Genomic DNA, 25,754 nt, shown 5'->3' on the forward strand with positions numbered 1-25,754 from the left:
TTTCTTTAAATCGCTCCACTGAATGGAGTCAGCTTAAATTCTGAGGCTAGGAAAACACACATGTCATGAGGTTCAATATTTTTGCAGGATTATTCAGTAGGTTAACCATTAAAAGAGGACATGGTAAAGAACCACATTCCAAGGCATTTCTAAAGTGCTTGAAGTAGAAGAAGCGGTTCTATAAAAATATCTTCTCAGTTAAAATTTAAAGATAATAAGATCATTTTGTCTAAAAATTGTTTTGCATGTACCAGGTTCCCAAATTACTTACAGTTACATTACATTAACCTAAGCAAAAATGTAAGCTTGCCAACAAGCTCCTATAAAAACTCATTATCTGGCCTCCAGCCAAATGCTGGATCTAAGACAGGCTTTTTATGTCAGCAGCCTGTTCCTGCAACCAGCAACTTTTTTTATGGTGACATTTCAGCAGTTTCAGGCTCACTAGGAAAAAAGATTCTTGGAGATTCTGTATTCCAAATGACTTGAGTCAAATTTAGATAAGCTTGAGGAAGCTTTTGCAAAATGAAAGACCTGAATCTGATCTAGAATTAGATTTATTGTAAAATATAGTAACTAAATAACTAAATATCAAAACACTTGCTTCACCATCATAGCTATTCATCCCTCACCTTCTCCCAGCTACCTGTCCTGGACCCATCCTTACCCAAACATCCACTCTGAGCTCAGCTGGTTCAGCTGTGAATTTCAGGCTGTTTATAGTAACTCCCCATACCCACAACATCAAAACCACCATGCAACTCTACACATGTGGAACTCAGAGTGCGAAGGCAGACCCACATCTCACTCTACTTTCAAACTAACCATTAACAAATACTATAACACTCTAATAAAAATACAAGTATTTTAACTCCATGCATTTTAAACACTGCCACTTCCCAACACTGTCATACATGTGGCAATAATCAAGTGAAAAAGTTCTAATTTTCTGTGCTTAAAAAAACCCTAGCTAAAATAATCTTTAAAGATTTTCTTTTTAATTGCCATTAGTATCTACTGGCTAACACAAATCCTTCAAGCCTGAAGCTTTATTCCTTTTACAGAGGGCCAGGGAAGAGATGCCTTTATTTTGACCTAATATGTAAACCCCTCAAACAACTGTCAGACCTTCATTTTAAATGAATATACCAAGACCCAAAAACCAAAACCAACATACATTCCAAATTTATACTAAGCTTTCCCAAACTTTCACTTAAAAATCATAAGGAGATCTACAAGAAATTTTTCAGCCTACATTTATAGAGAGGCTTCAGTAAGCAGACAACCAGCTTCCAGGGAATATTGAGAGCCACCCCTGCCATCTGGAGGGACTTGTTTATGAGATGTGTTCCTATGGACAACCCTCCCACCCCTTCATGCCACTCCTACCCCATTTCTACTCCTGCATGAACGTGGAAGAGGTTGGGATGCAGAGGGAACTCAGGGAAGCACAGCACCCAACGTAACGCTGCTGTCTGAAATCTGCCTTAACTCACCTCAGCCTCCTACAAGTGGTTTATAGGTTTTGGTTTTCTGTTGTTGCGTTCAGTTTTTACACGAATACAGTCTGTGGCCTGGTAGACCCAGCAGGGATTGAACAGCTAAATCTTCCTGCGCACTTTTCAGAGAAAGGGCTCTGCTTTGCAACACAGGGCTCAGTTTTCCTTAGCTGTTAACAAAACACAAACCTGCTACACAAAGTCAAACAGCATTGCCTCAGCAAGGGTTAGTCTGGAGCCTGAGGGAAAACAAACAAAGAAACCACTTAAAACATCATGGATGAATTTTATCCCAGGTCAAAAAGGCCCTACAAGACTATGACACAGTACAGTAACCTTCAATGCACCCATGTTCCTTTTGCTAGAGAAAACAGCTTTTCAGAAAGCTGAAGATGACCTGCAAACCTAGTATACCCCTAGTTCTCATCTCTACATTCCATCTCCTTCATATTCTCCTTTCATTCTCAAAATACATTTCTGCAGAAGTCCAAGGTGAGAGCCCTGGTATTCAAGAAAAGCCAGGCTGCATGTGGATGAACAAATAGAGACATTGTTGTCAACACCAGGACATTTTGGTCTTATCATGAGGAAGGGATGTGCAAATTGAGGGAGTGGACAGTATCAGGATTACGTTTGGTATTCATCACTTCTACACTGAAATGCTCCTGAATAATATCCTGAGAGTTGACAGGAGAGCAGTAACACAAGACAAACTCAATCCATTCACATACACTGAAAATTAAGCTTAGTGTATTCTTTTCTAGACATGTCTAACTAAAACTGGAAGGAACAGTGAGTATATCTAAGCCTAACACAGATTCAGAGTCCTCTGTATAATGTTCCGTGCAAAAATTTCCCTCTTGCTACATGATTTCCCCCCCCAATTTCTCATTTTAATGAATGGAATCCCATTTCAAGTCACTTTCTGAACATTTTGTACTTATTAATATTTAAGGAGATAACCAGAGAAAGATCAACTGCACTCAAGAGCTCCTTGTCTGCTCAGCTTTTCACAGAATCACAGAATGGGAGGGTGGAAGGGACCACAGTGGGTCATCTGGTCCAACCTCCCTACTCAAGCAGGGTCATCCTAGAGCACAGGATTAAAGAAAAGGACACTTTTCTTCCCCCTGTGCACAGACTTCTCCCAAACTACTCTGCAGAAGGCTCACATCTGTGAGGAAAGCCAAACTTTATCCACAGCACCTCTTCTTGAACAAGAGGGAGTGATTTTGTAAAAGTGAAGTTGGCACCTTTCAAGAAAACTTTACATTAAGCTCAACTCAACAAAGATGTTTAGCACACAGAAGGGGCACAACCCACACTCAATGTGGCCCTTTCATGAACAGCCCTGACACGACATTGAGCTCATCCAGGACAATACGTTTTACGTCCTCAGTATAGAATGATGTCATCACTTGTCATTGGAAACAAAGACTGCAATACTTTGAGCCAAACATTCAGTTGGATTGGCCAAGAGTAGCTTACAAACATTTTCTGAAAGTTACAAGCACTGCACAAGTGCCCTCAATTTCTGACATCAGCACGCAAACAAATCTTCAAACTGAGCTCTCTCCACACCCATCACAACAGGTTCATCCTGAAATAATACCACCTCAGCGCCACAGTCTGGTCAAGTCTTCTTCCAATTACATCACCCTTGGCTTCAGGGTCATAACATACCCAGAACAAACTCCTTTCTGGTTTTGAGTAACACCTACTAAAAGCTCCTTTCAGGGTCAGGATTCTTTAAAACTCCAGGAACAGACTAGACTAGACAGGGACAGACTAGGGGGATGGACTCTGGTGGGCTATTTTCTTCATGACAGATTAAGTTATCAGGCCACCTTTGGAGAAACACTATGCTCAGTAACTCAGGATTATTTTGCCTTTAAGGGAGTTGAACAAAAAAATCCCACCAGAATCACCTCCTCTGTTACACACTGCCAGCAGAAGCAACACTCGGTTAACACAAGTTGGAAACCAACAGGGAGTTGTGCTTTGGTGTTGCGGACTTAAGTAGATGCAGTCATTAATTAAGCATCAACTCAAACAATTTCAATTGTCCACTGACTGAGAGGAGGAAGGGAGGAAGAAAAAAGTGGAAAGCTGTGTAATATGTTCTGTGGATCAATACAGGGACTGGAGACAGAACTTCAACATACAGATCTTGACTGCTACTGGTGAGGTTGTCACAGCAACCATAATGCAGCTTCATGAATATGTATTACGCTAAAATCTATTTTTTTCCCCAAAAGAGAGTAACGTGTCATTCAGCTCACAACATGAAGCTGCCTGGGAGACAAATCAGGACTGCACAATAAAAGAGACTTGTCTTCAAAACCTTCAGCTTGGCTGCTGCTAACAAAAGGGTTGGGGGAAGAGGGGAAACACAGAACATGCTGGCTTGGGGCTCTAGGGCTCTCTTCTGTACCTTCCTCAGACAGTACTTCACACATATTTGGCAAAAATTTTAAGGCAGACATTCCCAAAATCAGCTGCTCAGTTCCTGCAGAGCTGCAGACCTGTGCAAAGCATCAGCCTTAATCCCTCAAGCACCAGGGGACCGGCCTGTCGGTCAGCCAGAGGCAGCAGCACCAGTGACCCTCCCCACAAGGATGGAGACGGGGAGCTGCTGTTTAGTGTCCAAGACAGCTGAAACTGGGGGCCTTGACTTGGCCATCACTGGAAAATTGTGGGTGGAGTGATTCACAAAACAAAAAATCCCAAACCACACACATGTACCTATCCAGGTCACGCCCTATCGTGTTAAGGAACAAAAGGCAGTAACTGTTTCCGCTGGGTTGGTGTGGGAGTTGTACTTTGTCCTTAACTCCCCATTTACCCTAACACCTCTTCCACTAACACAGAGCCACCCTACTGTGGCTACACACTTCTGTCTCTCATCATGAAACCTCGGTCTCTCATCGTGAAACCTAAAATTAGCAAGCTTTGTTAAATTAATTTGTCTGTAAATTGAGAATTTTAAGTCCCAAATTTGCAAGATAAAATTCATTTTTCCTCAAGACACCTGTGTGGGAGAAAACAAAAGTTAGACACTGATTATGCCACCAGAAAAGCTGCACAAAAAGCCTTGCATGAAAACTTTGCCTGCAGAGAGGATCTCCAGCAGCATTCATGGACTGGAGGAGCTACCAGTTCAAGCCATGGCAGATATCCTATGAAAGAGTTAGCACGTCGTGATAGTAATAAAAGCCTATTGCTGACATGAACTCCTCCCTTCCTGGTCACCCACCTAGTCCTTCTTTCTCCCCTGCTGTGTTCCCATCCCAATCCCAGAGGAGCCCAGCCAAGCCTGAAGCCCACTAGATCACAGGCTGACACCAAAGGGAGCAACCCCGCTCATTTCTGCCACAGCCTTTACGTCGCTTGATCATTCATGCAGTTCATCAGCTCATTGCTGATGCAACTAATTTTTGTTTGTTTTCTGGCAAGGTCGGTCTAATCAGAGCAGACAGGGATGCAGTCTCACTCGGGGCAGCACAAGCTATTGGAGCTTTTGCTATTCCCACACAGAAAATGTGGCGGTTTGTGGTGGTGGGCGGAGGGAGAAAGCATCCTTTTACAGCAGCCACCTGCACTTAAACAAGGTGAAACGACTGCAAAGCTTCACCTTAAAGACAGCATTTATGAAGCTGCCACAATTTCAAAAATTGGACGCCAGAGCTTCAGTCCCTACTCTGAAGGACAGGGAAGAGTTTGTCACAGCTTGGCATTGACAAAAGGCTTTTTTCTGCTTCCTTGCTCTGAATTTTGTCTACTAGTCAGGGTAGAGCTGAGGGTAAAAACAGGAAAATGAGTATCACCAGCTCAGCAAGAGCCTTTGCTTATGAGAAGGTTCAGGCAGTTCAGAACTGGATGAGCTCCCAACAGGTAAGAAGCTGGGGCACACAGGAACTGCTGCCCTAAGCAAGCACCACAACTTCTGCCTATAAAAACAGAGACATGGGGGTGACAAATGCAGGAGGACAACTAACACAGGGTAAGATTAGACTGTCACTGCATTGATCTCGTCTTCCACTGTTCAAATGGAAACTGTAAGAAGTCTAGATTGACACAGTACTGAGAATAAAGCTGGCCTTTTACAATCTACTTTAAAATAAATATTTAAATTCAGAAGTACATATACTGGCAGGAGCATCTTATACAGACTATTAAGTTCATTAAGAAGGTAATCACTGACTGTTTAGGAAAACTGTGAGCCCTGCCAGCCGTGAAGAATTTTAATTGTCCCTTCAAGTAAAAAAAAGAGCAAGTTATTGAGACCTGTTTGATGCTGAGTTTTCCATTATCTCAACTGCATGTTTGCTATCTTCAGAGGGTAACTAGAGATAAATCAGAGAATGAAGGTACTGCTAAGGAAAAAGGACACTGTAGAAATGAGACGTAATCCAAGCTTAAAAAAAGATTCTTTGAGACCACAGAATAGCTACACAGAATAGCTTGGACCTAGCAGGTATTTCTTTGAGAGGACTTTCAGAAGCAAGTACCTCATCAGCTCAGGGTGTCTGATCATAGCTCACCCAGCAACCTATGAAAGCAGAGCAAAGGTACATAGCATTGTGTAGTTTCGAAGAACGTCTGTGCATTCCTTTTTGTTTGTTGTGTCTATAAATAAAGACGTACCATGTGAAGCAGGACACAGCTCACAGCTGACGACCACAGCCTGACCAATCTCGGCTGTGCATGTACACCCACGAGCACAGCTGAGAGCACACAACCCCGTGCTGAAGAGAAGCCTGCCCCAGCCCTCACCAACCTCTGCACCTCGCACCTCTGAGTAACACTTCCCCCGAGCCACAGGGCCAAGGCTCCTGTGCATTACAATTTCACTTCTGGCAAGGCCATACAGAAGGAATTACTCAAGCTAACAGGCAAAAGACCACAGACCTACAACTGCTGTGTTACATGTGCAGCGATAAAATGAACCCCCTACTTTTGTGACACTAAACAACCACAGGGCCAGGTTCATACTTCCCAAATCATTCACCTATCAGGGTACCTCACTGAGAACAAGACTAAGGGCCAGAGTACAGCAAGAGGGCCTATTTTGAGAGGTCTTCCCTCAATTTAGGGAGACAATTCAGTAGAAGCCGACATTAGAACTGTGTGAGTATCCAGTTAACACGAAACCATTCGGATGCAAGTGTTCCGTGAAAGATTCCCAAGATGCAGTAATTTTGTGTACAGCACTCTGTAACTTGTTTCTGCAAGCTTTAACTATCCGACTGCTGATCTGAGAATTCATTAACCTTCTGAAATGTGCATGTTGCAAAAAAATCAGGTTATGCTGACTAAAAAACCCAAGACAGACATGGCCGAGGAAAAGAACTGAGCATTTTACCAAACACCACTAGCTCTCCAACTGCCATGCAGTCATAAAAATAATGTTAATGCATTAAAGATTTTTAACTTCTCCCCTTGTGGTTAAGTACACCATTTCTGTTCCATGAAGAACTAGAAAGACATAGCTAGCACATGCCAATTGCAACCACCACTATAATTCAGAATCTTTCATTTCCTTCCTATATACTGGCTCTGATCTTACAAAGAATGTGTATAATCCCCAAATCATAGATATTTCCATGCAAGAAGCAGAGCTGCTGTTCATTCTATTCCTTCTCCCTTTCTCCCAACAAAAACCTGAAAATGCTTCTGAAGCTGGTGCTACAAGTACACAAGAGAGGAAGGCGGAAGAAAGGCAAAAACACTCCATGGATTATGCAAGTTTGCAGTGTTATAATTACTCATCATATCAACCTCTAAATTAAGGGGTATAAAATATTGTGTAAAAACTGGCACGAATAATGTGTAAAAGGACACGCACAACACACAGAGACGGGATTTATCAGAGTAAGTTAAATGAAACAGTAAAAGAGAAACAGCAAGTTTTATACAGAGAAACAGTAAGTCTGGCTTCAGGCATCAGCTTAATTTCTGGCACTGTCTGTACTACACAGCCATTTGTAAAAGCCATGTAAACTATTCCTGAAATCTTACCACAGAATAAAAAAGTCAAGGTCAAGTTCCCACCAGACTGACAGCAGCTCTGCTGGAAAGCAGCACTCTGGAAAAGAGCCTCCTTCATTCCACCCACACAGCTTGTCAAAAGATGACAGAGATATTTTACTCCACGTAGAAGAGTTAGGAAATAGCAGAGGAAGTTGTGTGACACAGGAAAGCACCAAACTTGGTCTCTAGTTATCACAGACCCCTCCTGCATTTCTTCTGGGGGCAACTCATCTTTTTAGTCCCATTGCACTGCTGTTACATTTGCTGTAAAAAGAAAAAAAATCACTGTACCCAAAATAGGGTTTTGATATCTGAGTTGCAATTACTTTTTAAATAATTAACACAGTGGAATGGCAGGCTCCAGACTGAATGGACCTGCTGTTCAAGGTAATCTTCCTTACAGGAGCAAACCCCCATTCTCTCACATTTCAAACTGCATCATTCCCACCATAGGCACAATATCTGCTCTTTGTCCCCATGCTTACAATAGAAATCCTAAATTAAAAAAACAAAAACCAGCTAGTGTAGCCATACCAGGGAGCAGAGGGCACAGTCCTGTGAGAACTAGATCCCTAAGGATCCTGCAAGTTAGCTCTTTTGTTCAGTAAACTGCTTGGGTCTTTTGCTATAACTGCAGATCTTTCATTTCACATGTTGATTTTAACATGCTTTGGACAGCAAAACTAAGTAGAAATCTTTGCTATTAAATCTGATTCTTCCAAGAAGCAGCTGTTGTCTGGGTATCTCCTCTGCGCTCTTTCACAACAACCTCTGCCCGTAGTATCAACTGCTGTTAAAAAAGCCACTGTGGGTGATACCCCTAACTGCTCTAAGTAGAGGATTGAAGATGGACACCAGTCTAACCCAGGAAAAGGCTGCCATGCATACTTAGCAGTAGTGAGAGTTAAGTAGGCAGCTGATGGAGAAGTATGAAGGTGAGGCTGAGCAAAGTACATCCCCTCACCCCACCAACAGTTACAGATAGGGACCACAGCCTATGAGGAAGTAAAATAACCTCAGAAAGAATGATGGAGAAGGGAGGGAGGGAAAAGGATAAAAAAAAAGAAAGACATTACTCAAGTTTCCCACGCATTCTTGTATTTTCTCCCTAATTTTATTAGTTGACAAAACCTATTTCATTTTGCAAACAAAAACAAAATAACTCCTCACTCAAGACATTCATCACTGATGGAAACGAGCTCTGGCCAGCAATCATAACCCACTCATTTTCACACACACACACACAGAGCAGCTCGGCTCCCCATCTTCAGCAGCCTGGCACACACAGATGGCTACATGAAGAGCGGACACAGGACGGAGATAAGGGACAAAAGATGGAGATAAGAGGCCACATTCTATGAGCAATTTTGAGGCTTCCTTAAAGCACGCATAGAGTCAAAAAAAAAACAAAGAAAAAGTCCATAATTTCAAGGAAACACAGAGATTATGCTTTATGTAAGTCTGTAAAGAAGATGCAAAGCCTCTTCCTAATAATAAACCAAACAGCTAAGGTTATTACCATAAGCTTGCCCAGTTCTTACTAATTCGGTCATATTTGTAAAAAAATTAATATTTTAATGGTGCTTCTTATATTCTATTGCCTCATAACTGCAGATGACAAAAAGTTATGCACAGGAGTTAACAACTACACTTCAGAAGCTGCTTCAAACAACTGGAACAAGATTATATTAGAGCAAATCTTTAAATAAAGCAGGGTATATCAACAAACCCAGCTCTCTTTCTCCCTGCAAAGGGAGAGTCTGCTGTTGGCATCACCACCAAAGTATACACATATGCTAAGGGGCATTTCTCCCAAGAGAAGCCAGCTCTTCTCTTGAAACAGTTGTATTAGCAAGTTTTCCAGCAGGTTTCAACATGAGATGTACTGGACACATGGAAAAGGCAAACAAAATATCTCTGCCAGATCGGTCCTTTTGATCCCAAACATGGGGTAATAATACCGTCCCTGCCCGGCTCCGTAGGGTCCCACATGCCCCCACAGACGCACGGGTGGGTTCAGTGCTACAGTCGGTAGCAAAGAGTCGAGAAGGGCATTTGCGTGCATTCCAGCAAGAGCATTTATTGCTGCTACACTGTCAAAGGGTGCAGAGGCAAATACCAACATGATCCCGAAAATCACAGTTTTATCTGGGGGCGGGGAAAAGGCAGGATTAGGGAACAGGGACCAGTGGGGCAGCTCTGGGGGAGTGACGAGGGGTAGAGGCTGACAGCCAACCAGGGAATCCAAACTGGGATAGATTAACATAACAGAACAAGTATCCTGGGAGAAGCCCCCTTGGCCACCTGTAGCAGGTTGGGTTTGTAACCGGGCAGAAACACCAATTTAATGTAGTGGTTTGGCCCAAAATACTCATTACTGTTTACCTTCTGTGAGATAAGAATTAGGAGAAACGCAAAGCAGGCACCAAACTTGAAAGAATATAAAGAAGTTTATTAACAGACCTAAAAGAGGGAAAAAAAAAATTATACCACACCTTCAGAACTCTCCTCCTCCCCCCACCTTCCTCCCTTCTCCCACTGACAATGAGAAAAGACAACCCTTAAGATGTTCAGTCTGTTTACCACTACCATAATAATCTTGTTCAGTCCATTTAGAAAGAGAAATCTCTTCTGGCTCGTGCTATGAAAACATTATCACAACAAGACAGCCGCCCACTTCCAAATATTGTTCAGTCCATTTAGGAAGAGGTCTCTCTGCTCACATGCGAGTCCCCTCCCCTGACTCGCAGCTTTTCCTGCAACTGCTTTCGAGGGTCCACTCTTGGAAGTTTTTTGGGGTACAATTTTAAGGTTGAGCCATTCAGAAACAAAACCAGAGGCCCTTCTCCTTCCCTGGGAGCAAAGGGTCTTCATCATCTTCATCTTTAGGACTATCTCTGGGAGCATCTCTAGGAACTGAGGTTTTCTCCTTTCCCATTTGGAGCAAAAGTCCTCATCACTTCCATCTCTCCCTGTTCAAACTTCTCATGAGATTACAGCTGCTTCAGCATCTGCCTATCTCAGCACAGGTGCTTTTGCTTACGAGTTGAACACTCCACCCCCCATATCTTCATGAAATTACAACGGGTACTCTGATATATCATAGCTTCACAACAGAATTTCAGCTTTAAGCATCTCCTCTTTCTCCTCCCTCAGGTTTTCAGCTCTTCACAGCAATAAAAGGGTTAATCTCACCTTGGCCTTGCAGCTGGAATGTCACTTATCGAAGTGGAGGGGGGGGAACTGACCGCTCCGGCTGCCCACAGCAGGCAGTGGGGGGAACAGGCCCGTCGGCTCCAGGATGGCCGTGGCCCGGCCCAGCCTGGCCCGAGCAGGGCCTGGCCGGGCCCGCTGGCCCCCACACGGGGCCTGCAGCCACCTGTCCCAGCACTGGAAACGAGACAGAGAGCTGGGGGGAGTTTGCCTATTCTTAAGTGTGGATCACAGAGCCAGTCACAATTTTAAGTGGCTTAAAGAATTGTCCATATTCAAACTGGCCAGCTGATAGGTTCTGTCAAGTCATAGAGGAAGCTGTAAGAAGAACATCACTTCAGAGACTCAGCGTGCTAACCTACTGACACCACCACAGGGTAACATATGAATCCAATGGTGTTTGCATTTCATGTATCAGCTTTTTGGTTTATTAACCAAGCCTGTAAAAGCATTCTAAATTACCATACTTTTTGCATGCTCTATTACAAAAAAAAAAAAAGTACTTTCTTGTCTCAAAATGTCACAGATACACCAGCAGCCTGTCAGGCTGCTAAGATAATCCAAACCAAATGACAGCAAATAGCAACCTGGCACATGGCTGATGAGCCCTCAGACTCAAAATAGATTTAAATTAACACAAAGATAGCAGGAGAAAGTTTAGTAACAAAGTGAAGAAAGTAAGGGAGAAGAAATAAGATTACATCAGTCATCATTTCAGTTAGACGAAACAAGTTAAAAGCCAGCTAGAGGATGGCATTTACATCTGCCTCTAAGGCTGGGATGAGGGCCAGAATTACACTACTTGATCTGACTTATTTATGCCATGCTGACACTTCAGCTGGCAATGATAAAGGTCCAAAGGTCAAAGTACTGAGACAAAGAGCCATGTACACACAGTGTATCTTTCCAAGCAGTCATGTCTGGGCTGGGGAAGCAACGAGCAGGGAGCCATAGTCCTTGCACCCACCCACGTGCCACCATAAAGCCACTTCAGCTGTGCCCATTTCAAAGCTTCCTCAGTCCACAAAGGAGACTTCTGAAGAGATCCTGCCTTTCTTCACCCAACCACTCCGAAGAAATGGTGGGTTGTCGCTATGACCGCCACTGACCACTGCCCAGGCTAGCTCCTGCGGTGTGCAACAGGAGTGGGGAGCAGCTGGAGGCTCTCGGCTTTAAAGCTGCTCCTCGGGAGTTCAGCTCTGCCCGGGGGAGCTGAAGCTCCAGGCACAGTGGCTGTCAGCAGTCCCGACTAGGGAGAGGATAAAAAGTAGCAAGGAGGCTTGCCACACAGAATAATCCAAGTTTATTGGAGGCAACCCACAGGAGACAAGCCTCGAGTAGCTCCAGGGAACCTCTTTTAAAGGGAGGTGGTACAATGGGGATGGCTTAAGTGGGGACCAATAGAAATCTCTAAGGGAGGGATATGGATGAGGATAGACATTTCCTTGGGCCAATAGCCCCAAGGGGAGGAGGGGAAGGGATCACATGCCCCAATGGGGCATCGAGGTTTAGGGGATTTCCAAAGGGGGAGGTATCTAGAGGGGTAGGGTCTCGGGGGATTGATGGGGACCATATAAGGGTAAATTGGGAGGTTTCAGATGATGGACACCGAACCTTCGGGAACAACAGGAGGGGTTTGGGTGATTGATAGGGAAAGAGCCAGAACAAGGGGAGGAGAACAACCATGTGGGAGCACCGGGGGAGCGGCTTGGGTCTGGGGCAAACCAACTGGGAATAGGAGTGGGGAAGGTAGGGATGAACCACTGGGGTACAGAAAACTTATATAAAAATACAATAAAGGTATCGCATCACCACAGTGGGTTTTTCCCAATCAAAGCCAGAGAGAAGCCAGTGGTGCCTCATGTTAAAACTGAGAGGCCACGTCACCAGCTGAAGCCCAGAGACCACCCACAGACCTCCAAAAGACCTCATGAAAACTCCCTGAAGAATGTGGGGGATGGAGCATAAATGAAGGCAGAGTACGACATCTTCGGCACTTCTGTCAGTTTCTTAACTGGGATTTCTTCCAGCTCTAACTTATTCCCCATTACTTAAATAATATCCACATATTTAAATCTTGGAATTTTAAAACCTAAACCATAGATTTCACTTTTCAAAAAGAATCCCAAAAGTTGAATTACAAGTCAGGTTCAAAATTTCAGTTTAGGAATATCTAGACTTTTGTTTATACTACACAAATGTTTTAACAGATACAGTCTCTCAAAGTCGCGGAAACTTGGAATTCTGAGACTTTCTGCATTAATGCTGGAAGTATACTCAAGACTGCAGAATATGATGGAACCACCAGCAAGCACTGAAGTCCCACTAACCTCTGATTTGCTTACCTAATTGGCATAGAAGTTTAAAAAAAAAAAAAAAAGGAAAAGAAAAAAAATGTACATCACATTATTCTTCAATATTTTAGGGATCTCCAGGGAAAAAGATGCCCAAAAGCAAATTACAAAACATCAAGTTTGGTGAAGGAAAAAAAAGGAAAAGAAAGATGGTATCTTTTGCTTTCTTTGTTGTAGACATCTGGAGCCTCCATCCAGCTGCAGGATCAAGGCAGACGAACTAAACTCGAGCAGGGACTTGGATGGCTGTAAAGGGAGTCTGCTCTAAACACCACCTAAGTCTTGGAAGATGAGTTGACAAGCAACAGGGAGCACCTGTCTTTAGGGTGAAAAGAAAAGCTGTAAAAACACAATGAAAGAATAGTTCATCTCCTACTGATACTCCTGCCAAATCATTCTATTTATTGGATAGTACAAAAGCTTCAGAAACTAAACAGCAGTTTTAACCAGGGACTGTTCTAGCTTTCAACTGCTGCACTCAACTTTGATGCCCCACAGCATAGCAAGGGCATCAGGCTTTTCAACAGATGTATAGCAACAGGCAAAATAAAAACCACTCCCTACTAAAACCCCTCCTTCAGAAAAGGCAGGCACACCATCCAGAGACTTGAAAGCAAGTTTTTCTGAATTAGAAGACTGTTTTCTAGTAAGTGTGAAGGTTTCTGAGTCCCCAGGAATCAGTGACATTAGGATCAGAAAGCTGGGTCTGATTTGTGTATAACCAACACTAATAACTTTGACCAAGAGCTCACATAGGTACAGAAAAAAAACTCTTTGGATCTGGTATGTAGTTAACGAGGCTACAGAAGAGGTCAGACCACTTCATGCTGGCATTCTTACACAAGGGCACACACTGCACTATAATCACATTGCTAGTTATCCAAAACAACTCTTACTTTATAAGTTGAATCTTCTAGTTAGTCCTTATTTAAAAAGAAAAAGAAGCTATTCCAATTGTCAACTTGTAAGAAAGAAAACCTGCATGCTTTTAGCTAATCTACCTCAAGAGCTGCTGTCTGGTTCTTCCTCCGTGGTTCAGAAACATCAGCAGTGCATCTGTTTCCTAAACACAGTTTCCCATCTCCCATTTCAGATTATGAGCAATCTGTGGTCATTCAGTCATCGTCAAGGTCAAACCCCTTCCTAGTGTTCCCAGTAAGTGTATGTGTCTTTAACCGACTTCTCTCCTGACTTTTACAACAATGCAGTATTAACTCATAGCAACTAAACCACTGATTAAAAAGGTTCTAGAAGACATCACTCTGTGTAACTACCAATACTTGGTTCAGCTGGAGCTTTTGAAATGAGAAGTAAAAAAAGCAAGGAAACAGACATTGGTTTTTGTGTCAGTCTATGCAGTGTTTTCAAAACTCATCTAACACAACTGTTCAACAGTTAAATACACGCACAAAATTTTTTGTTCAATGAATGAGGTCTGCTGTATTTTTATATTAGCTCTCAGATGTTATTCTGAACTTTTAGTCAGCTGAGAAGAAAGCCTCCTTCAGGGTAAAACAAACAGCTGTAGTTTCCTTCAGACAATAAGGAATACAAACTGCATGGAAGGATTTTCCATGATTTAACAAAGACAATAAACTGTCACCAACAACAGACTAATGAGTCACAGACAACAGCTTAATACTTAAAGCTTATTGCTAAAGAAAAAAAGAGTTATGCAATTTCAAAGTATTAACAACAAAACACAAAATGAGCTTTGAATAGAACCCATAGTGTCTCAAACCAGGTTAGCTGTATGAAACTCAAAGCAGACACTGGACAAAGCTAGGCTTGCACTGCACCAGGAAAACCAGACTGAAAATGTCGGTCATTGTTTCATACTCAAAAAGCAGATACTGTCCCTGCTCTCTTTTAACAGAGGACTGCAAGGGCCAGAGAGCTTCATTCACCAGGCAAATTCAAAATGCTAAACAAAGTAAGATCCACATTCCTCCTGTAAAACATTCCAAGAAATGGTATTTGTGCTTCATTTATTTTCAATATGTTGTCATAGAGGGATAAGTGATCCAGCATTAGAGGAAATCTTTGTTGGCAGAGCCCTCAAACTGAGGAAAGATTGCTACTGGAAGAAATACGAAAGAAGCAGAAGTAGCTTTACAAAAAGTGTATTTGCTGTAAAAATATTCCCTAATATAGTTTTCTGGAGAAGTCAGAACTTATCCCACTTTGGCTGAAAAAGAGCTGTTGAATGCATGTACAGTCATCAGTCCCATAAGCAACTCCGCCAGGGAGAGAAGGCAAAGTTTTGCAAGATAGGCCAAGACCCTTCTTAAGTATCAAAAGCTTTTGTATTCAGAACATTTCTTCCAAATAAAAAAGGGCTTGCTCCAGATAATCTGGAAGAGAACAGAATTCTCATTTCTGCAGTATTTTGAAAACTCTTGACATTAGTTTTAATTACTGCAGGTTTCCTGGAAGCTCTTACATCTGAAGAAAATCTTGCAAGCACAGCACCTTGTAGCAGCTGGCAGTTCTCTTAAAGGACCAAGGTGTTCAATCACACTCTCCATGGCTTCTTGGGAAGGGCATTCCTACTGCACAACCACGAGTGATCCCACAGAGCTGCTGAGACCATACAGGGTTTTACACAAAACCAAGGTGCACTACAATTTTGTACAAAAAGTGATCTCGGACACTTGGAGGTATCTTTTGGGTTACTTTGTAGGTTAGCTTTTAAAAGGAGTGTGAGATCTTGGATAAAAGCAATGCAGAAGTTCAAAGAATTATAAACTTAACCTAACCGTAGTAACACCTGCAACTGGTTTAATGCTTTGAAAAGTCAGATTACATAAAGAATATATTCAGACAGATTGTCCTTTTTCCTACTCCTTCCAATGAAATGATCCTTGCAGGGTGATGCAAGACTTAGTAGTCTACAGAGCTGGTTTTCACTACTATCTGATGATCACATCAGTCCAAAGACACCCTAGTGTAAGTCCCATGAGGATGCTTTGGATGTTTTGCTGCTCCCAAGTTTCACATTTCACAGTTGTCTTTGCCCCACACAAACAGGATGGCAGCTGCTGGGAACCCAACATCACAGCTAGAGACAGCAAGGTACACGCAGGCAACTCCTTCGACATCACTCCCTCTCTCACAAGGCAAAAGGTGAGCAAGAGAAAAGATGAAAAAAGCCCCTAACACAAAAATGAGTTCAGAGATAGGACCGTGCATTACAGATGATCTTGCAGCTTGATTTGAATCAGGTAAAAGTCGTGGTCCTCAGGGGTCAGGCAACTGCAAGGAATATCACATCCAAGGTACACAGCATTTCATCTTTGGGTGCTTAAAACGCTATTTTTTCTCCTGTTCCAACACAGTATCTTGTTGCAATAGTTGTGCATTTTCCAAAATGCTCAGGAGCCCAGGCTACTGTTTCCTTCACTCCCAATATGGGGTTATAGATATTTTCAGACTGCTCTCTGATGCTGAGATCTCTAAGGTTCAAACTGGACATCCTGTTCTCTCCAGACAACCCAGAAAGCATAAACTCACCAATTTTCTGGGTTAGCCCTGGAACAAAATCTGATACTGGTAGTGGTCCCACTACTACAGAAGTGTCTAGGGAAGCAGCTTTACGCAAAGCACACAACCCTACAGTTCCCTGGATTCTGATCTGGAGTAAATTACAGGGCTTAGGCACCATCGGTCCTAACATAACTAGGTGGGTCCCTGAAGCTGTACAGCTACAGACATCACCTGGCTCTAAAAAACAACATGGAAAAAACCCATATCCTCATCATACTTGTAATGCAGCAGCATGGTGAAGTCCAAAAAACCTCTACATTTTAAGAGATCCTTCTCCAGACACCCCATGTTTCCCCACCCCTATGGCTGTGACACTGCTGAAAAACTGCTGACAGTTAGAAATCCACACACTTCTCTGAAGCCCTGCCACATCTCTCCAGGAATTACAATACACTTCTATACCTTGAGAAGTGCAGCAAGGTATTTTAAACCACAGTTATTGTGCACACCTGGGAATGCAGAGAAGAGATGCAGAGGGAAGGAAAGAAAAACATGCAAACCATTTTCCAAACATAGAAGGAATGTGGAGCCTCAGATAGCAAAATACATAATGAGAGGCTGGAGGACTTTTTTCTGAAGGTACCTCTAAAGCTGAAATTCTCTTAAGAAGTCCTCTTTTTCATACACGTTTCTAACTTGAAGAAGTCACTTTTCAAAATTTAAGCTAATGATAAATTTTAGTTTATGAATTAAACCCTGCCTTGAGAGCATCTAAAGATGCTTGTGTATCCTTCACCGAAAAACCTGGTACTAATTTTCAGTCTCTGAAAATTGGTTCGTTTCCAAACCAGTGAATTTGGTGTGTTCTGTATGTAAGTAACCCTGATACCTGAAATGAATATTGAAGGAACAAGTGGCTTTTACAACATGGTAAAATGCCAAGCATTAGTAATGCTAGATACTAATACAAACTGCTGATAGTCCTGTCAAGAGGTCTCATAAGACAGTTTTAGCAGCTAGAAACTAACTGCACTCAGTCACTAATTGCATACATCAGGCCAGCATGAAGTGTATGGTTTTGATCTTTCCAATTAAGGTAAGTACAGACCTCTCATGTTGTGCAGTTACTTTTTGGAGGATACTAAGAAAAATTGAAAGGTGCCTATTAACCATTGTATTTGGACATAGTGAAAGCAAGCAACTGCCAACCGCTTTTACCACGTGATTTTGCTATACTCTTTAAGAACCTTCAAAAAAATCCTACCTTAACCAACTATACATACCTACATCAACAGGAGGGGACATTTAATGGTAAAGAAATTAGTGTCCCCCCTCAAGGAATTTGATGCAAAACCCAAGGATAAAGTGATACTTTTTGCTTTATGCCTTTTTCTTGCTCTCCTCTCTCCCTCCTGTCCATGACCAGTGTTAGCAGCATTACGCTAACATCTTTATTCTGCACCTAGAAGTGTTCACCTAAAAATAGAAACCCTGTTGACCTAAAAATAAAACCCCTGTTTACAAATTCTGTATTTAACATCAACTACAGAATTACCCATATACGCACAAAGCATCCAAACTTCCCTGTTTAGTCTACAGACAGCTGCTCACCTCCAGGCTCTTCTCCAGGGAAATGCAGGAATGCAGAAGGTGCCACAGGCCAGGCAGGTCAACCCCAAAAGAGTACAAGGGTGGCTGCTGGAGAACCAAACCAGCCCACAGCAGGAATGTGCCCTCACAAATGTAAGCACACATTCACTATAAGCTGCAATGAGCTCTGCTTCAGACAGGAGTCTGTGTCAACACACCCCAAAAACACACGTCCCCATGTGACTCAGCATCCAATGGTTACGCTTATTAGGCATGTGTAGCCAGCAAACCTAGTCATAAATCCTTTAATCACAGGTCAAAAGAGTTGCCAAAGCCTGCACTGACGGGATCAGGAAAATGCTGAAGTGTTTTAAACAAGGGACATTAGCTCCTGTGGAAGAGCAAAACTACTTAGAAGTTGCATCAGTGATTTACAGCACCAAAGTGACCTCTTGGACGTGCGTGCTAAAAAAAGTATGCGCAATTTATTTTAGAAGTTTCTTATGTTTAAGGCATACTGGGAAATACGAGGCCCCATCTGGAGTATTATGCCCAGTTGTGAGGGCCCCAGTACAAGAGATATACGGACATACTGCAGATAGTCCAGCAGAGGGATTGGAGCATCTCTCCTGTGAGGGGAGGCTGGGAGAGCTGTGACTGTTCAGCCTGGAGAAGAGAAGGCTCAAGGGGAGGATTTTATACATGTACATAAACAACTGAAAGGAGGGTGCAGAGAGGACAGAGCCAGGCTCTGCTCAGCGGTGCCCAGTGACAGCAGCAGAGGTAACTGAAACACAGAAGTTCTCTCTGAACATCAGGAAACACTTTTTTTACTGTGGTGGTGACTGACAACTTGCACAGGCTGCCCAGAAAGGTTGTGAAGTCTCCATCCTCGGAGATACTCAAAAGCCATCTGGAGTCATCACTGACCAACCTGCTTTTAGGTGGCTCTGCTTGAACTAGGGGTTGGATCAGGTACCTCCAGAGGTCCGTTTTAACCTCAATCATTCCATGATTCTGTGAAATAAAAAGATGAGTTCTCTTCAGTTACTGATGAGATACCTAGAACAAGTTTTAAAAGAATACATCAAACTTCATGTAAAGTGTATCTACAGGTAAAGTGTTCTTCACATGTCAGCGATTGAATGACAAACCCAGACCAGCAGGGAATCTGAATCGTTCATTCAAACGAGTGAGTTGGTTTTATGCACTTTTCCAAGGCACAGTATTTCCTTATATGGCGTGACCTATCCCGTGTTGCCACATCAGCAACACACTTTGTTGGGGTCTGCCGTGTGACACCTCCTCTCCCCAGGGCCCAGTGGAGACAAGCCTCTCTGTGCTGCCATGTGCTCCTTTGTTCTGCCATGTGCCTTTGCAGGTAGGTTTTACAGCTCACAACCTAATTCTCTCTTATAATTCCCCATAGTTCCCCCTTTTCTGTTTTATACAAATAAGAATTATGACAGTTTTTGAACAGATAGAACTTTGAGAAACAATGTAAAGTTGTCTACAACTTTTACCATCACTCAGAGTCTGCAACTGCTGGAAGGTCCTGTTTCACAGTGAAGACTTAGAAAGTCTTTTCTAGGGAAGACTTTTAAGTTTACTTTGAAAGAGGGTCCAGCTTTTGTAAGATCAAATTAGTAAGTCAAAATGACTTGATTACACTTTTAGAGCAGAAACACTTGGATCTGATGGTATAAATCCCTAGTCAGCCAGGGCTAGGGTTTGGCCAGAGCCTTAAGCTTTGACTGAGAGGGTTTCTCTAAAATACTTATAAAATCGCTTAAAAACTTTATTATTATCATTCTGAATGCAACTGAAAAATTAAGAACATGTAAACTTTTTACAGTCTTTCATGGGGGGCACACCCCATCTCTGCATTCCCCCTTTTCTGTTCTAACAATACGTAACACGAACATCTTTCAACTTACCAAATTCAGGAAAATATGTAACATAACATGCAGTCTTCTTACTATGAACGGTAAAATAATACATCTAATACAACAACAAGTGTGCATCAAGTGAAAATAAGCAAGATAATATCATCAACTGCTTAAATACTTCATTGTTTCACAGAATATATAAATCTAGGTCTTGGAAAATTACAATTATAATAACATTAACTCTCTAAGTGGTTTCAAAAGGTAACGAGCCTAATTCTTGCATAAAAAAATAGCTTATAAATTATAATTATTATCCATCACAAAAAGCAATCTTTGAGATAGGGTCAACATTTTGAATAATGAAAACAGAAGAGTTCTGTGGACTAGATGCAGGAAGGGTACGCTTAGCCTGCAGCCATTCCCGCACATGCTGGTGCAAAATGCTGTATGCTGCAGCCTCCCCACCCCTGGGGAAGGGACTATTGGTCCACTTAGTCCTTTTTTCTAGTACAGTACCAGCTCCCAAGAGTCCGCAGGGAATGGGAGCCTTGGCTGTAGTGGGTCAGGCGGCCACGCAGGCCCTGCTGGCTCACCTCTTCACCTCTCACATGCAGACAGCCGCTGGCAGCCTTCGCCATGAGCTAAATGGAGCTGCGGCCCCGCCGGCTCTCAGTGCCGCTGATCCCACCCGTCTGCGGCATGGGGGTGGCCGCCAGGTGTGGCTGCAGCATGGCTTTGCCACGTGCTCGCTGCCATAGGCTCGTCGGCGCCGCGCAGCACTGCCATGTGCTCGCTGCCATAGGCTCACCGGCGCCACGCGGCTCTGCCATGTGCTCGCTGCCATAGGCTCACCGCCATGTGCTCACCGGCGCCACGCGGCTCTGCCGTGTGCTCACTGCCATAGGCTCGCCGCCATGTGCTCACCGGCGCCACGCGGCTCTGCCGTGTGCTCGCTGCCATAGGCTCACCGCCATGTGCTCACCGGCGCCACGCGGCTCTGCCGTGTGCTCGCTGCCATAGGCTCGCCACCATGTGCTCACCAGTGCCGCGTGGCTCCACCACGTGCTCACTGCCATAGGCTCACCGGCGCCGTGCGGCTCCGCCACGTGCTCGCTGCCATAGGCTCGCCGCCATGTGCTCACCAGCGCTGCGCGGCTCTGCCACATGCTCACTGCCGTAGGCTCGCCAGCGCCGCATGGCTTTTCCATGTGCTTGCTGCCATAGGCTCGCTGGTGCTGCATGGCTCTGCCATGTGCTCGCTGCCATAGGCTCGCCGCCATGTGCTCACCAGCGCCGCGTGGCTCTGCCATGTGCTCACTGCCATAGGCTCGCCGCCATGGGCTCGCCGACGCCACGCGGCTCTGCCATGGGCTCGCCAGCGCGGCACCACACATTCTCCCCTCGCCATGTCTGCCACCACCACTGCACTCTCACAGAAGGCAAACGGAGAGGGAACACGCTCCCCGCCAGCTCCAGCCACTCGCTGCGACCCGGCTCCAGCTGATGCCGCATGGCGCGGGGCCGCGCGAGCTTTACGGTACCGTCTGGCTTCCCTCCAGGGTCAAATGGGTCGGGCGACGAGGGGCCATCTTCTGGTTCTCCTCCTACAGCCCTGACAGACTTACGGTCACTTGCTGGTGGCGCAGAAGGGCTCGGCACGGCTGCTGGGGTGGCACAAGCGGCTTTCTTTGTCCGGTCTCTCGGTGCCACATGCACTATGAGCGCCTTGCACACTGTCCTCCACGGACACAAAAGCTCTGTCAGCACCGTGTCGCCACACATAGTTCGGTTCCACAATGCGTCCTCTAAAGCATCCCATGTCTGAGGATTAAAAATACTATCTGAAGTTGAATCCCAGTTCTTCACCCAGAACAAGAGTCTGTTCAAATCTGTAGACTCAACTTTCCTGCCACGTTTCTTTAAAATCTGTTTTAACATCTCTAGGATGTAATGTTCCTGGGATGCTCCATCCCCTACGTCCCCCATGGCTCACCTACAACTTGTAGGGATTATCGCTGGCCAGCATTCCTGCTTCTTGCAGCAGCACGTCAAGTCCCATGGGGCTCACCAACAGACTCACAGATAGGCATATAATAAATTCCTCACACGGGGCACCATTTGTCACCGACTGAATCTTGGACACAGACCAGCAGGGAATCTGAATCATTCATTCAAAGGAGTGAGTTGGTTTTATTCACTTTTCTAAGGCACAGCATTTCCTTATATGGCGTGACCTATCCCATGTTGCCACATCAGCAACATGCTTCCTAAATGTCTTTCTATGGGGTGGTCACTTGCTGTTCACTCATCTGTCAGCTCCTGGAAGGCTCCTCTCTGTAGGGGTCTGCCGCGTGACACCTCCTCCCCCCAGGGTCTGGTGGAGACAAGCCTCTCTGTGCTGCCATGCGCTCCTTTGTTCTGACATGTGCTTCTGCAGGCAGGTTTTACAGCTCACAACTCAATTCTCTCTTATAATTTCCCATATTTACAGACCATCACAAAAAACTTTCTGCATTAACCTGGGATTTGTAAGAAGCTGCAACTAAATGGAATTTCAGTTTCTATTAAAATGCAAATTGGTTTTTAAACTTAGAGACAATTTTAAGTATTCTCAAGGCATGTTTAGAGAACACTACCAGTGAGGTTTTTTTCCTCATTAACACAGACAAATATTAAACATATATAGTGACCCAAGATGCAAATAGAAAGGATTTTTCAATGCAAGTGAATAAGTTGTGAATCTTTACCTTCCATTATTTTCAGAAGCAAAAAACCCTGCATTTTCAATCACTTAAACACCTCAGAAGATCTGGTCTTGTAAGCCATGGAATTAAATTTACTGCTCCCAGAGCATGCACCAGGAGAAGGGATTGGGTGTTTAAGAGAGTAGAGGAAACACAGCAAGAGTGCTCCCACCCACAAATACAATATTTCTGATTTGCATCTGATAACTGCTCTTTCAGTTTAGTCAAGACAAGAAGATTTACTGTGCAAATGAAACCGTACTATTAAGGTGAAGAAAAACATCCAGAACTTACTCTCTCTGAAGACTGCAGAGCCTGTTAATATTTATGAAGTCTGAAGTAGCTTCAAAGACTCCTTACTTCATTTTCTTATGTCATAACAAAAAGCAGCACTAAGTCATTAAATTTTAAGGGGAATTCACAACTAAACTGTAACTGTTTTAGTAAATTCTGACCTCTAGGAAAAGGCCTAATTTCTTTGGTTTGTGAACGTGTATCCTATAGCAATGGCAATGAACACAAGGTACAAAGAGGAAACTTGCATGTTCAGAAACTTCAAAGACCAAAACACATAAAAACCTCAAAGCACCCAAGATTATGACTGAAGCACTACATTTGTTGTCTGAATTTCTGTGCATGGATTATTTCATGGATTAACCTGCGAGGTTAAGGGCAGTGGGGAGAGAGAAAATCTGTTTTGAAAAACCCTGATTAAGCACTTACTGTCAAAAGCTTTCCCTCTGATCAAACTCTGTGTCATAAAAATAACACATTAGAGAAAGTGATCTCTCCTCCTAGCATGGATGCTGCCACGCAGATATTATTTAGCTGAGAAAAATCTATGTAGGAAAGAAATAGAACCAGTGTTACAGGATAAAGCTAGAAAATTGTGTACTTTATTTGGGCCTGACACAGTCATGTTTGGACAAGAGAGCCTCCAACTCAAGATGACAGAGTTTTCTGCACATAATACTGGAGTATTTTGGTTATAGCCAGGGTTTTGAGGACTTTGAAATTAGAGAGTATCGCTGCTAAGCCTGATAAATACTGGGGGTAATGAGAGGGAGGAAGGGACCATGACAAGCCATTGAATAGCTAAACAGCTTTAACCCAGAAAAGTCAGCGAGGTATATATTGCCCTTGACTCAACCCTTCCTGAACAGTATTTATTACCCAGACCTATAAAAACATCAGGAAATGTGATCTATTACTCCTTAAATAAAAAATTATTCACTGTAAAATTGTTAATGGGACCATATGTTACACAAAACACAGATTTGGTGGTGATCCAGTCAAAAAATAAAATACGAATTTTCAGCAGACAAAATAAAGAGAAATGGGATCTTTGTTATTCTTCCAACAGATCTGTCATCGCTTTGAGGGTAAAACAGTTAATGCTTCTCCCTAGCTTTGAAGTCTCTGTATTAAGGATTGAATACTCAAGTATCAGAATGATGCTGAAGACACACCACATATATGTAGTATCACATGTATGTACTCTGTATGTATCCACAGACAATGCCTCACACCCAGGATCTATACCTGACCTTTAACAACAGCACTAATCACTTCTCAGACACTGCAAAGGTTCCCTTACCAAAATAAAGTATTCCAGCTGGTTTGGTTTTTTTCCCAGGTCTCAAACAACACTGAATCTCTCTGGCATGCAATACTTTCCCAGACATTCATTCTTACAATGAACTTCTATTCCTATAAGCTTTCAATATCACTCACAGGAAGAGAAGGGGTAGGGCCAGGAAACAGTTTCTGCTGTAAATCACTAGGAATTAGTTTCCAGCCGAGAAGACAGCAGGGGTGCCAGTCAGCCCCCTGATTCTGCCTCCTCAGTTGCCATCTCCCTTCTATCAGTCTCTTTGAAACTGGGTCCCACAAAAGAGCAGAGCCAGGACAGGCTTTTCCCAGCTGCTGCCCTTAATTCCTCCCACCCTCACAGGTACTGATGTCAGGTCACCAGGATACAGCGATGCTGGCAACAGATCAGGCAGGAGGTCAAAGCCTGTGTGATGCCTTCACCCAGAGCAGAAGCTGTACCATGCCAAGGAGTGGCACACATACATCCAAACAGCAGCAGCCAACCCCAGGCCACTTGAGAGCCACTCCCTGACCAAGGACATGCTGAGCAGATCAGGTCTCAATAGTGCCACGGTTAAGCGAGAAAAAAAGCAAAACCAAACCCATCAGTCTGATACTTGAACTGAGGTTAGTCCCACCTACCACTGCCCAAAACCAGCTCCAAGAGCTTACCTGCAGAGCTGGATGCACGACATGGCTCATTTCAGTTCAGTCTGGCATCTCAGCCCAAAACCACCTTTATTATGGCAGAGGGATGAGCCAAACATTCTTGTGGCCACCATATGAAAAATCGTGAAACATAACTCAGGTTTTCATGGAATTTTGCACAATGTGGAGTCATAACAACAACAGTTTTGTATTTTATCTGTTTCAGAGCTGGTAGCTTAACTGTCAGCTTCAGAAGAACATGGACTAGGACTAAAAAAAAGCCCTCCATTTCTGAATAACTAGATGTGGTATTTGATAACGGAATATGGTTTTAAAAAAAGTAGTTAAGCTCACACTTCTAATTCTGTGGAATGAAACTATTTATCACATGTTAAAAGCAAAGGCAGGATACTGCCAGATAGTGCAAAGCACAGGGACCTGGGAGCCCTGCTTTATTAAATATTTCCTCTCCCCACCCACATCTCAACCACCACTGGAAATGCGATACCCGAGAACTTGTCCATCCTTCATTCCATAATCACACAAGCTTAACAGTACCGCATCTACTCATCTGAAACTTCAGAGCTGCAGCAACAAAGCATGACACAAAAACATGACAAAAAGCTGTCATTTCCCATTTGCCCCATTTGTGCACACAAGCCCATCGATGACCCACAGAAGCACGGAGAAGGCCACAAAATGTAT

The 25,754-nt window shown here is 43.6% G+C and overlaps 1 protein-coding gene across 3 annotated transcripts in view; it reads right to left on the reverse strand.

The window, feature by feature from the left end:
* The window catches only part of GRAMD4 (GRAM domain containing 4), a 78,112-nt gene that overhangs the window by 51,071 nt on the left and 1,287 nt on the right, over nucleotides 1–25,754 (reverse strand). For 2 of the 3 annotated variants that reach the window (XM_048300004.1, XM_048300005.1), the window contains exon 2: nucleotides 19,110–19,192. The exons of the other annotated variant lie outside the window; for it this stretch is intronic. In XM_048300004.1, the coding sequence (XP_048155961.1) occupies nucleotides 19,110–19,183 (74 nt within the window). In that variant the 5' untranslated portion in view covers nucleotides 19,184–19,192. The remainder of the gene's footprint in view (nucleotides 1–19,109; nucleotides 19,193–25,754) is intronic. 3 annotated transcript variants of the gene reach the window in all.

Source organism: Corvus hawaiiensis, chromosome 4, assembly GCF_020740725.1.
Source record: "Corvus hawaiiensis isolate bCorHaw1 chromosome 4, bCorHaw1.pri.cur, whole genome shotgun sequence".
Classification (NCBI taxonomy): domain Eukaryota; kingdom Metazoa; phylum Chordata; class Aves; order Passeriformes; family Corvidae; genus Corvus; species Corvus hawaiiensis.